Source organism: Brassica napus, chromosome C5, assembly GCF_020379485.1.
Source record: "Brassica napus cultivar Da-Ae chromosome C5, Da-Ae, whole genome shotgun sequence".
NCBI lineage: Eukaryota > Viridiplantae > Streptophyta > Magnoliopsida > Brassicales > Brassicaceae > Brassica > Brassica napus.
Window position 1 is genome coordinate 19,952,137 of NC_063448.1, and position 13,574 is coordinate 19,965,710.

The following is a 13,574-nucleotide window of genomic DNA, read 5'->3' on the forward strand; positions in this document are numbered from 1 at the left end:
CTAACAACACCACTAACCATCAGCCAACCTTATTCTCCAACATTCCACGGTTGTTTTAACTAAAATTAATTATTCTTAAATTAAAAAAAAATATAATTAGTTATTTTTATTGAGTATTGATTTATAAAGGTTTTTGAACTAATAAAAATGAGAGAAGAATTTGGGAAATAATAAATGATAAATGTTCCCATAAGACTGACTAGTAGATATCATTATTTACAACATTCTCTTTTATTATCTGAAATAAATTTTAAAACAGACAATAGTTGTAATTTACGTTGAAAAGACTGCACATAGATATTAATAATAATTGCAACCGAATTAAAAATATTTGTATATAAACTCACTGATAGTAGAAACAATAAGCATGTCAGCGGTCAAAGCTTTCCAGACTTCTTATTATTATCACTTCCTTCTACACTCTCATCACTCTCTCTCTATCTCTCATCGCCGTTTAGACAGAACAAGAAAAAAACATGCATCTTCTCTTTCTCCTCCTGATCCTTCTTCCCACCGTTCTCTCCCTAAACCAAGAAGGCTTCATCCTCCAACAAGTCAAACACTCTCTCGACGACCCACTCTCCTCTCTCGCCTCCTGGAACCCCCAAGACGACTCGCCCTGTCGGTGGTCCGGCGTCTACTGCGGCGGAGACTTCACTTCAGTCACTTCCATCGACCTCTCCGGCGCCAAACTAGCCGGACCTTTCCCCTCCGTCATCTGCCACCTCTCCAAACTGTCAGACCTCTCCTTGTACGACAACGACATCAACTCCACGCTCCCCCTCGACATCGGAGCTTGCAAGAGTCTCCAGACTCTAGACCTTTCCCAGAATCTCCTCACCGGCGAGCTTCCCCACACCCTCGCGGATCTCCCCTTCTTGACGTCCCTCGACTTGACCGGGAACAACTTCTCCGGCGACATTCCGGCGAGTTTCGGCCGGTTCGAAAACCTCGAGGTTCTCTCTCTCGTCTACAATCTCCTCGACGGAGCCGTTCCTCCGTTTCTCGGGAACATCACCTCGCTCAAGATGCTCAACCTGTCCTACAACCCGTTTACTCCGGGTCGGATCCCGCCGGAGCTCGGGAACCTGACGAGCCTCGAGGTCTTGTGGCTCACGGAATGTCGTTTAGTCGGTGAGATTCCCGACTCGCTGGGTCGACTCACCGAACTCGTTGACTTAGACCTCGCGCTCAACGACCTGGTGGGTCCCATCCCTCGCTCGCTACGCGGGTTGGAGAGCGTCGTGCAGATTGAGCTCTACAACAACTCGCTCACCGGAGCGATCCCGCGGGGGCTCGGGGAGCTGAAGTCGCTGAGACTTTTCGACGCGTCGATGAATCAGCTAACCGGGTCTATACCGGAGGAGCTCTGCCGCGTCGCGTTAGAGAGTTTGAATCTCTACGAGAACAATCTCGAAGGCGAGCTTCCGAGGAGTATAGCTTTGTCTCCCAACTTGTACGAGCTCAGGCTCTTCGGAAACCGCCTCACCGGCGAGTTGCCTCGTGACCTCGGCCGCAACTCGCCGTTGAAATGGCTAGACGTTTCCGGAAACGAATTCTCAGGCGAGTTGCCGCCGGAGCTCTGCGGGAAAGGGGAGCTGGAGGAGTTGCTGATTATCCACAACTCGTTCTCAGGCCCTTTACCGGAGAGCCTTGGAGATTGTCGTAGCTTGACGCGTGTCCGGTTAGCGTATAACCGGTTTTCCGGTCAAGTTCCCGCCGGTTTCTGGGGGTTGCCTCACGTTTACTTGCTTGAGCTCGTCAACAACTCCTTCTCCGGTGAAGTTTCGAAGACTATCGGAGGCGCGTCGAATCTCTCGCAGTTGATACTTACCAACAATGAGTTCACCGGGTCTTTGCCGGAGGAGATTGGGTCTTTGGACAACCTCAATCAATTGTCGGCGAGCGGAAACAAGTTCAGTGGCTCGCTGCCTGATAGCTTGATGAATCTGGGTGAGTTAGGTACTCTTGATCTTCACGGTAACCGGTTTACAGGGAAGTTGTCTCCTAAAATCAAATCCTGGAAAAAGCTAAACCAGTTGAATTTAGCCGGTAACCAGTTCTCCGGTCAAATCCCGGTCGAAATCGGGAATTTGTCAGTCTTGAACTATCTTGATCTTTCGGGTAACCTTTTCTCCGGCAACATCCCTGTTTCGTTACAGAATTTGAAGCTAAACCAGCTGAACCTGTCGTATAACCGGTTAACCGGTGAGCTACCGCCTTCTTTAGCGAAGGAGATGTACAAGAACAGCTTCCTCGGGAATCCGGGGCTGTGCGGGGACATAAAGGGTCTGTGTGGCTCTGGGGATGAAGCTAAGAACAAGGGCTACGTATGGCTTCTGAGATCGATTTTCGTACTTGCGGTAATGGTGTTTGTTGCGGGACTTGCTTGGTTCTACTTCAAGTACAAGACTTTCAAGAAAGAAAGAGCTGTGGAGAGATCAAAGTGGACGCTTATGTCATTCCACAAACTCGGATTCAGTGAGCACGAGATTCTCGAAAGCTTGGATGAAGACAATGTGATTGGAGCTGGAGCTTCGGGTAAAGTCTACAAGGTTGTACTCACCAACGGAGAGACCGTGGCGGTTAAACGTTTATGGACAGGAGGATCAGGTAAGGAAACAGGAGACACTGATCCGGAGAAAGGCGAGAGACGTGGAGTCAAAGACGAGGCCTTTGAGGCTGAAGTAGAGACATTAGGTAAGATTAGGCATAAGAACATTGTGAAGCTATGGTGTTGCTGCACCACGAGAGATTGCAAGCTATTGGTTTATGAGTACATGCCTAATGGTAGCTTGGGAGATTTGATTCACAGCAGCAAAGGAGGTATGTTGGGATGGCAAACTAGGTTTAAGATCATTTTAGATGCGGCCGAGGGTCTTTCCTATCTTCACCATGATTGTGTTCCTCCGATTGTGCATAGAGATGTTAAGTCCAATAACATTTTGATCGATGGAGACTATGGTGCAAGAGTTGCTGATTTTGGAGTGGCTAAAGTGGTGGACCTGACCGGAAAAGCTCCTAAGTCCATGTCAGGGATCGCTGGCTCATGCGGTTATATTGCACCAGGTTAGACTAACTTTAATGTGTTTGGTTAATTAGTACATGTTGCATGTACATTCACACGAACTACATTTAAGGTATAGTAGTTGAGAGACTTAAATGTGCATTCACTGTCCATTGAGACATGTCTTAATCATTGGCTCCACAACGTTCACACTTGTTTATTAATGGATTTGTAAGATTTTAATTCTTGCTTGTTTCAAACTACTTGCAGAATACGCATACACGCTCCGTGTGAACGAGAAGAGTGATATCTACAGTTTCGGGGTAGTCATACTTGAGATGGTGACTAGGAAACGCCCGGTTGCTCCGGAATTAGGAGAAAAAGATTTGGTGAAATGGGTCTGCTCGACATTGGATCAGAAAGGCGTGGAGCATGTGATAGACCCGAAACTTGACTCTTGTTTCAAAGAAGAGATAAGCAAAATCCTCAACATTGGGCTTCTCTGCACGAGTCCCTTGCCCATAAACCGACCCTCAATGAGACGTGTGGTCAAGATGTTGCAAGAAATCGGCGGTGGAGACGACGAGAGCCATAACAAGACTAAGGATGGAAAGTTAACACCTTACTACAATGAAGAAGCCTCAGACCAGGGAAGTATAGCTTGAGTCACAACAAGTCTACTTTATTATTGCCCCAAAAGCTCTCAATTTTTGGTTGCTTGAAGCTGTGAATGAGGGCACTTAATTAAGATTCTCCTCCCATTTTTTTTTTGTAAGGGTTTTGGTTTAAAAGAGGGTATCAGTGAATGTTAAGTTTTATCATATATCTATATATAAAATGTTCCTAAATCAGGAATTGGTGTTTCAGCTTCCAATGTAAAGCTATTAGTAGTAACTCTGGTTTGTAAGAGTTTCTTTTTTCATTGCATAAATGCAAATTAAAATGCCAGCTTCTGGTGTTAACATGCATTTAAAATAGTTTCCATATCTGGCTAAACAGATTCTAGGTTATTGAAGGAACATGTCTGATGTATCCATCTTTAAAGCGTGGGCTCTCTCATTTTTAGTGAACTATTGGAGGCTCGTGTGTGTTGACAGTATGTGACTGTAGAGTCACATGGCTCTTAAATTCTCCAACTTTTTCAAATTTCAGGTTCTGTTATTTATATTTCCTTTTCTTACTTTACGTACATAGGCATCAGAGGTAACAAGATTTGGCTTATGAGATGACTAAGAACATCAAAGTTCCAGCTAAAAGCTCTCTTATTGGGACACTTGTTTAAGTCTGTCTGGTTGGTTTTTCCGTATCTAATCAATTATTAAATACTTAAGATACAAAAAGACATAAACTACATAATATATAAATACAAACAACGTAGTGTTTACTAATCTCTTTCTTCAAAAATTACTATAAGTCTATAAATCGTAGCAAACCCTTTGACCATAAAACAATATTGATATTGGAGTATTTAAGTGCGAATACTATATCTTCCACAAGTATATATTTCTATATACAATATCTAGTTTAGACTCTTAAAAAGTAGTTAAGTCATCTAAATCAAAAGAAGGTCTTTAGGGAACCTTTAACTTCATAACTGCAATGAATATACTCTTAATGATGACTTTTGTGTTAAAATATAGCTTATATTGTCGATTACAAAACAAAACAAGAACATTGACATCTTACCATTACATGTGCTTTATCTAAGTGGAGAATTTACCTACACAAATGTAATTTACTTCCTACTCGTAAGAAGTAGTTAAGTCATCTAAATCAAAGAAGGTCGTTAGGGAACGTTTAACTTCCTAACTGCAATGAGTATACTCTTAAATCTTAATGATGATTTTTTTTGTGTTAAAAGATAACTTCTATGTCGAGTACAAAATAAAACAAGAACATTGACATCTTACCATTACATGTGCTTTATCTAAGTGGAGAATTTACCTACACAAATATAATTTAAGATTACATAAATAGTTAAGTAAAGAATCTAAAGATTAGCTGTTGTTGGGTGAGGAAATTAGAAGTGGGACTAAATAGGCACTGAAGCCTTCATTGGTAGAGAGTATCATTTAATAAGGGACATTGACACCTCGCCTTCAGCTTTGCCTTGTCTCTCTGTCTCTTTCACTCACTTCCTTTTCTAAATCATTTCTCATTTTTGTTTTCATTTTCTTTTTGTTATTTATCAACATGTTGGATGATGAAGTCCAATACAGATTCCCCATATTTTGTTTTTTTCTACAACAAATATCACTCTTCCATTTTATCTTTGCGAAATTTTTATTTTTAATATACGTTGCAACTTATTTTAGCAAAGCTAGGCAACTTCTCTCATTCTAATAATTTTGGTATTGTATTTGCTAAATGGTTGTCAAGTAAGCGAAAAGCATATAGTTTGTGGAGATTTTAAATAATTTATAAGAAACATTCTTTTAAAAAATGGAAAGCATAGTAGGGACCAGAGTGCAAAAGATAAGGTAGGATTGCGAAATGATCACAGACATATGAGTAATTGAGTATGATGACCCACATGCATACGGTACACACTCACACCTTGAGAGTTGAGACATATGAGTAATTGAGAATGATGACCCACAGGCAGACGGTACACACTAACACATTGGGCCATTCGGCTTTTGAATGGGCTTACCGGACCCACATGGTTATTTTCCTACATTTTCACAAATCTTCGCATCAACTACTATAACTTGTCAAAGACTGCCCATTATAACAATAAGGGAATGGTATATTGCTTTAGCTGAATTTTGGGTATCTCTTTGAAAACATGATGAAGCCAGATATTTACTATCTTTCTTACATATACATCTCTTAATTATACTGTACTCTTTATATTCCTAAAACAAACGTTTGTTCTATGTTCTAACCATGTAAATTGGCAATGTAGTCTCACCGTCGGACTCAAGATTGGTTAAAAGTTGAGTAGTCGGAGGATTTAGTAGCTGAATCAGAAGTCACTTCCCCTAAACCATTTTATGTGCCATGGGGGCATGGTATACAGTGCCAGTCCTAGTCATGGGCGTAAGCGGTAGAAGCATGTGATTCCGGCCCAATACAAAATATCTAATTTTCTGGTTATGTTTTGCATAAAAGCTTAGTAGTGTAGTTGGTTAAACATAATATTTTTCGATGTAGTAATAATTAGTTTTTGTGTGTTTTATTTTTATTTATAGGCACATAACTATAAACTTTCTACCGGCCCTAATTTTCTCTAGACCAGCACTGATGGTATATTATAACATGGCAATATTAGAGGGTGAGTGATTATAGGGAAAATTTTGGCTTGAGAAATCCATCAAACTAAGGGTGAACATTTCAGTTTAAATTCGGGTTTTGGTTTGGTTCGGTTTATTTGAGTATAAGAAAACGTTAATAAAAATCAAATGAAATTAGTTTGGTTTGGTTTGCGTTCAGTTTGATTTAGTTTTGTTTCGGTTTAGTTTGTGTTCAGTTTTGTTTTAGTTTGGTTTTGTATGTTTCAGTTCAATCAAATTAATTTTTTAGTTTTGTGCCAGTTACACAAATATTATTTATAAAACATAAAAAATCATCATTTAACACTAAATCATTATTTTCTTCATTTTAAACATGAAGTCAAACATCACAATAAAATATAAGAGATGTAATTTAATAATTTTATATTATTATCTTCCAACCTAATATAAATATCATACGTATTTTTGCCATTTTTTATACTAATGTATGAGATTCATATTCATATTCATATTTCTATTCTTTTATTTTATTTTTAGTTGTTTCTTCTGTTCAGTTAGAAATAAAAAAATTATGTTTAATTGTTTAAATTTAATGGTTAAATATCTTAAATCTTAATGTTATTAGTATATTCAAGTAATCTAATTAAAAAAAACTTTGGTTTAACACCGAATCAAACCGAACCATTTGAATTGTACAATTTTTTAAAAAATGGTGTAGACATATATTTTGGTTTTGTTTGGGTCGATTTGAGTTCAGCTGGGTCGATCTGGTTTGCTTCGGTTTGATTTTTTCCACCCCGTACATGACACATGAATCATGTATAGTATTAGAGATCCGGACCAAGTATATGACACTTTCCCTCGGGAAAATAGATATATATATCTCCTGAATCCTGAAAATATATTTTTTTTTCACTTTCAAATCAACGTCTTTTGTCCATAAAAGTTTAAACTTTTACGAGAAGGATTAGCCGTCAACCATAATTTATCTCTAACATGTGATAGGTGAATAGAACTAGTCAACATGTGAAAAGTGAAAAATAACTTATAATTGATTTCATAAAGCATTCTCGCTCTCTTCTGCAATTATATTTCTCTTGTACTAGGTCTCCTTGAATTGTGTGTTTTTCCGTGGTTTCTTTATCCGCTGTAATAAGTTGCGCTTGCAACATTGTACATTTTTTGAAAAAGATATAAATTTTAAAATTTTACCAAAGAAAAACAGAAAACATTTTGATCGATGGTTCATTACGGCAATTCTAAAGATGTATATATAGATCTTCTTACATATTATCAGAAGTAAGAAATTCACTATTAGGGACACAATAAACAATAATGAATTTATCTATAACTTCTGGTGAGGTATCTGCTGTCAAGGAGCTAAATATAAGAATTTTTGGTGTGGGTTGCTTGCTAAACAAGAAAGTTTGTTCTGTGCGTGAAGCTAGGGTCTTATTTCTGCTACACCTACACCAAGTAGGACCAACATGTATATATATATACAAGTAAAACTATATATGGTATTTGATCCAACATTTTTCTTTTAATTTTATGTTGTTATATAAATGAATTCTACAACTTAGTATGAGAAAAATAGGAAAGTAATACATCAAAGACGCCCTAAATTTTCTCTCGGACCGTATCCCGAGGTGCGCCGTTTCGGATGGATCTCCTCCGTTCCAGCTCCGTCGCTCCTTCAAACTCCCTTTGAAGCAGTTCTGCTCCTCCTCCATGGCCCTTATGGTGAACGCTCCTCCTTCGTCGTTTTCCAGACCTCCTCCAGATCCGCCGCCGTACGAGTATCCTCCACTTGAAGCTCTCTCTCCCGTCGCTCCACCGGAACCTCCAGACCCTCCACACGTCGTCCCTCTTGTGCCCTCCAGTGACTCTCCCTTCCCCTGTGGACGCTTATTTCCTGTTGTGTGCAGGTCGTCTCCTTGTCAGGTCGTTGAAGGGTCTATTCTCAGATCTTGTCCCGACCTTCCACCCCACCCTCCTGTTACAGTCCTCCAGGTTCATCATAGCTTCCCTCTCTCCTCTTGCTTTTATTCTGTTGAATTGGTTGGAACGCGAGTTGTATGGGGGACTTTGAACTTGGGGTCAATGGTTTTAGTTGTTAATGTTTCGATGGACAGAGTTTCCGTCGGTTCTATCTTTGTCGCCTTGGAGCGATTTCTTCCTGCAGTATGTAGGTCCTTCATTGTATTCAGTCTGGTCTTTGGTGCTGTTATCTTGTGTTTCTCTTCTTTGTGGCAGCTGGAAGAAAAACCTACTGACATATGTTACCTATTGAATATGATCTTGACGAATATTGTTGTCCCGGTTGTCTCCTGTTTGGAGCTGTGTCTCTTCCCAATATTTCCTCTTGTATGGAGTGAATTGGAAGCTCAAGAGTTGCTGGTACTGAAAGGATTTTCCTCCCAGCTAATGCTCTCCTCTGCTGTTGATGCAGTGTCTGTGATCTTTTGGATTACACTTGGTACAGTTATTCAAGAAGCTTATGAAATCGTTGTCATGCGATTATTATGGTTTCTTTTTGTGATTTGTATCAATTCTATCTTTTATTTTATCAGTTTATCATTTTGGTTGGCTCTTTGTAGCCTTGTTGTATCCTGCTCTAATGGAATTTAAACTCTTTTAAGATAAATGCAACTTTGGTTTGATCAAAAAAAAATAAAATATAAATGAATTCTACATATATATATACACACGTGACAATATTGATCGTCTAAGGGCAACTTAACGTTTAGACATTGCATAGTGCGCAATCTTGGATGAATTTTCTTTTAATGGTGTGATACCTTTCTGACTACAAAAATTATTAAAACTGGCAAAAACTAAGAGTTAGAAAAAGAAAACTAGTTTCAATATCGACACTCCATCTCATTATCTTTCTTGTCTGTGAAGATATTACTTTCTGTCTTTTATTCGCATATATATAAACTACATATCCTGATTTAATATAATATTTTCGTGCACAATTTTTTTCTTCCTAATTGTAGTTGGATGCCACATTTAATTATTTTACACGAATCTGGCTAATAATATATAATACACGACAAATCAACTGTGGAAACTAGAAAGAAAAATGGTCAAGAATAGTCATAATCAAATTTTGAGAAATTTGCATTTAATAATTATTTGTTGCAAACGTATAAACATAAACCATTAATAAACGTGATGTTCAAGCAACCTCTCAAAATATTATTTTAAAACAATTTAACTTAGTTTAATACAATTATCAATCACTTGCCTCTTTTTTATATCACCTCATCTTTAGCTGCTCTCTCTCCCTCCCTCTCTCGACTCTATCTTTTAGTAGTACTAATTTTAATTAGGTTTAGATTTTGGTGGGGTTTGTTCTATAGAGAGAGAGAGAGGGATCAGTAAAAGATGAGCTGGTGTGATGGTTCAGATGACCTCAATCTTGAAAGAGCATCCAACATTGATCATCCATCGATTCAACTCAAAGATCAATCTCAATCATGTGTCACGAGCCGTCCAGATTCAAAGATTATCGTTGAATCTCCCATTATGACTTGTTCTTCTTGTGGACATAAGATGCATCAACAAGACGACCAGGTTATATATATAAACCATGAATGGTTCACCTTATAAACCTCCCTAGTCAATATAAATTATACATATATCCTGTACTTTTGTATTTTGGCGCCCATATTAATGTAAATAAATGAAATTTAAGGTTGGCAGCATCAAAGATTTACAAAGTTTACCGGCAGGAGTCAAATTCGACCCGTCGGATAAAGAGATCCTTATGCACTTGGAGGCGAAGGTTTCATCCGATAAGCGGAAGCTTCATCCGTTGATCGATGAGTTTATACCTACACTTGAAGGAGAGAATGGAATTTGTTATACGCATCCTGAGAAACTTCCTGGTATAAAACAAAACGCTCTCTTTGAAATATATCAAATTACATAACATATATAGTTGGAAGAAAGAATAATGTTTGTTGAAAATTAAATTAATGCAATTATCTCGCCATTTTCATTTTTCAAGCTTACAAAAAATTCTTTTGGGTTTAGCCATTTGTATTAGGGGTTTATTTTGTAGAAAATAAAATTGTAGAAACAGGGATATTTTGTCAAAAAAACGGCAATCTTTCTTAGATTTGATGATAGTTGGTAATCTTTCTTAGACTTGATGATAGTTGTTTTGTTGCGCTTTACTTATTAATTTATCTCAAAAACAAATGATCAAATCTACTAACGTAATGTGATATATTGGTGACAAAATATAACACAGTCTCCAATTTTTTTTTGTCTATGATTAAAGTGGTTTACATATGCTAAACTTATGTCAATCTTGTCCAAGTAGGAGTAAGCAAAGACGGGCAAGTACGACACTTCTTCCACCGGCCGTCAAAGGCTTACACGACGGGAACACGAAAACGTAGAAAAGTGAGCACAGACGAGGAAGGGCACGAGACACGGTGGCACAAAACGGGAAAGACCCGACCAGTTTTGTCTCAGTCAGGAGAAGCTGGTTTCAAGAAGATCCTAGTGCTCTACACGAACTACGGTCGCCAGAAGAAGCCCGAGAAGACGAACTGGGTGATGCATCAGTATCACTTAGGCCACAGTGAGGATGAGAAAGACGGCGAACCAGTTCTCTCTAAAGTCTTCTACCAAACACAGCCTAGGCAATGTGGAGGATCGACCGAAACTAAACCTAAGAATCTCGTAAACCTAAACCGGTTCAGTTATGAAAATCTTCAGGGCGGCTTTTCGTATGAGCATGGAGGGAAAAGCGAAGACACGACGCAGGTGATTCGAGAGTTGGTGGTTCGTGACGGCGATGTGTCATGTTCGTTTCTTAGTTTTACTTGTGATGCAAGTAAGGGTAAAGACAGCTTCATGAAGAATCAGTGAAACATATAATATACAAATGCAGGTGCTTTGTGGAGTAAAGATGGGGAAAATAATGATGTGACTGAGGGAGAACAGATTCTTTGTGTAGGTGTTGGGTAACTATCATAGTAAATTATCTCAAAGCTTTAAAGAGATTTTAGGTTTAACTTTTGTTTGGGGTTTAAATTGGGGAGGCAACTTTAACCTCGACGCATTACTAATCTTTGTTTTTTTTTCGTCCTAAATAAAATCTGTCGAAAAATACTGTAATAGCTCTTCTTTTCCAATTATTGTAACAAAATAAGGTAATAATCAAATAAATAAAGGGATATTAATACATATGAAAGTTGGGTATCTGTCTCTAGGCTAATTAATGTATTTTTCTATTTGTAAGCACCATGTTACGTTATCATATCCAGATTCAAATCCTCTCTGTTGCGTTGCAGTATGCTCTTTAATTTTTTTAAAAGAAAAAGCTAGAGGATTCTTTCTTGTATACAAGAAAAAGATGAGTTTCTTATTGTTTTATGTATATAATCCAGCACGATTTTCACATGGTAATTTGTAAAATTATTTCCATAATTTCATTTTTAGATATATGTAACTATTAAAAACGATAGCTTATGTTTTCTTTCATCGAAAACATATTTCCTACTTCAGTGTTTCTTTTTATAAAGTAACATCTGTCAGCTAAAATTGCCGTGGTTATTTATTCTTTTACGACTGTCATAACCCTAGTGATCAAATTTATCACTGACTTAAGTTTTTTGTTTGATAATAAAAAAAACAAAAATATATGACACATGCCTATATACAGTATAACCTCTTTAAATTAATACTCTATAAATTAATATACACTAAAAATCTCTATAAAATAATATAATTTTATAGTCTCAAATCGAGTTTTTGGTTCAATTAGTATATTGATAAATTAATATCTCAATAAATTAATAAAAAAATTATAGTATTGGTGTAATCTCAACATTATTAATTTATAGAGGTTTCACTTTATTATTGTTTTGTTCGTTTCCATATTCCTGAATCCTAAAAAAGCTATATTTCCTGTTAGAGGCTTAGGGCTACCACCAGTGATTACATAGCGCTCGAAATGGAAGGAGTGTTTGGACAAGACCGCCTCTTTTTGTGTGTAAAGCTGGTTTAATGAATTATTTGCTAAGGAAAATCCAAGAAACTTGTTGGGGAATCCAAAAGTTCTTATTCCACTTGTTCAGGATTTGTCTATTCCCGAATGCTTATAGTAGTTCTTATCGCAAACCTAGTCACCTAACCAAGTACGTAAAACACGAATCAAACAAGTAAAGAAGGAACACAAGACACTTTTGTTAACCCGGTGTTCACCTCCCTTCTTCGATGTGAAAAAAGAGCTATACTCACTGGAGAGAGAAATCGGTCTCTCAACCTTCTATTATATCAAACACAAGAGTACAATATCCAGAGGTTACAAGTTTCTGTCAACCTCTCTTGATCTCTGTTACAATTACCTAGAGATATATGGAAGAGCCTAGCTAGCCTACTGAGAACCTAGTTCTCTCTAGCTCTCTCTCTCTCTTCAGACCCAACCCTGGTCTCAAGCTCTCTTGAGCTCCCACTCTTATGCGCCTCTCCTCTGTGTTTCACTTGTGTCTGCCTTGTGTTAGGTCATCTGCCGTGACCTCTCCATCTGATGTAATCAAAACTTGACCTAATGGGCTTTGTCGATTAGGTCCATAGTCTATACACGCAAGATTGTGCAAGTTATCCCAACTTGAACAAGTCCGGTCATCTTGACCAAACTTCAATACATAGTTTATTTGATGACCCAGAGTTCACCGATGGGGCTACGTCCCTGGGGCTTGGCAAGGCAAGTTACTAAACTCTTCCAAGTTCACAACGGCCGTGACCTAAAGTTAGTAACCCTAGTTCAATCTATCTTTCTCTGATATTTAATACAACTCACGAGCCTTGCTTTTATATTAGGCAATGGTTGTTGCAACTGATAACTGGTTTTCAATAACCGTAAACCATTGAGTAAAATTTAATTGGCCGTTTAACCAAAACGCCATATAACTCAATTGTCAATCTCGACGTGGTTCAAGCTTCCAATATAAATGATTCTTCATCACCAACGTAACAATCTCCACCTTGATGATTAATTAGCTCTATCTGCAGCTACCATGTTGCCAACTCGTGTAATGCCAGACAGTGCCAAACACCCTAGTGCTTGACCACTCCGAGAATCCTCACAGTCGCTTCAAAACTTCTTGAAGGCAGAGTAAAACCATGCTCACCTTCTGCATATCTTGCAGCCTCCTGAGAACCAACCTTCTCAGCCTCACGTATTCTGAATAAAGCTTATCCGACTTGATCCACCTGTTGAGCTTCACTTGCTCAACTTCAATACTCCTTAAACAGGTTTCCTCCCAGCATCCCACATGTATCCAACTCGATACAACCTGAAGACT

At 38.2% G+C, this 13,574-nt stretch overlaps 2 protein-coding genes across 2 annotated transcripts; both read left to right on the forward strand.

Moving 5' to 3' along the window:
* Window positions 1-357: 357 nt before the first annotated feature.
* LOC106435106 (receptor-like protein kinase HSL1) lies at window positions 358-3,955 on the forward strand. The gene is made up of 2 exons (XM_022703143.2): window positions 358-3,069; window positions 3,278-3,955. The coding sequence occupies exons 1-2, from the start codon at window positions 477-479 to the stop codon at window positions 3,670-3,672; spliced, it is 2,988 nt and encodes a 995-aa protein (XP_022558864.2). The 5' UTR covers window positions 358-476; the 3' UTR covers window positions 3,673-3,955.
* A 5,555-nt stretch (window positions 3,956-9,510) lies between these two features.
* LOC106435100 (NAC domain-containing protein 10-like) lies at window positions 9,511-11,451 on the forward strand. The gene is made up of 3 exons (XM_013875948.3): window positions 9,511-9,825; window positions 9,947-10,139; window positions 10,580-11,451. Exons 1-3 carry the CDS (start codon window positions 9,637-9,639, stop codon window positions 11,131-11,133), a joined length of 936 nt encoding a protein of 311 aa, XP_013731402.1. The 5' UTR covers window positions 9,511-9,636; the 3' UTR covers window positions 11,134-11,451.
* The last annotated feature ends 2,123 nt before the right edge of the window (window positions 11,452-13,574 follow it).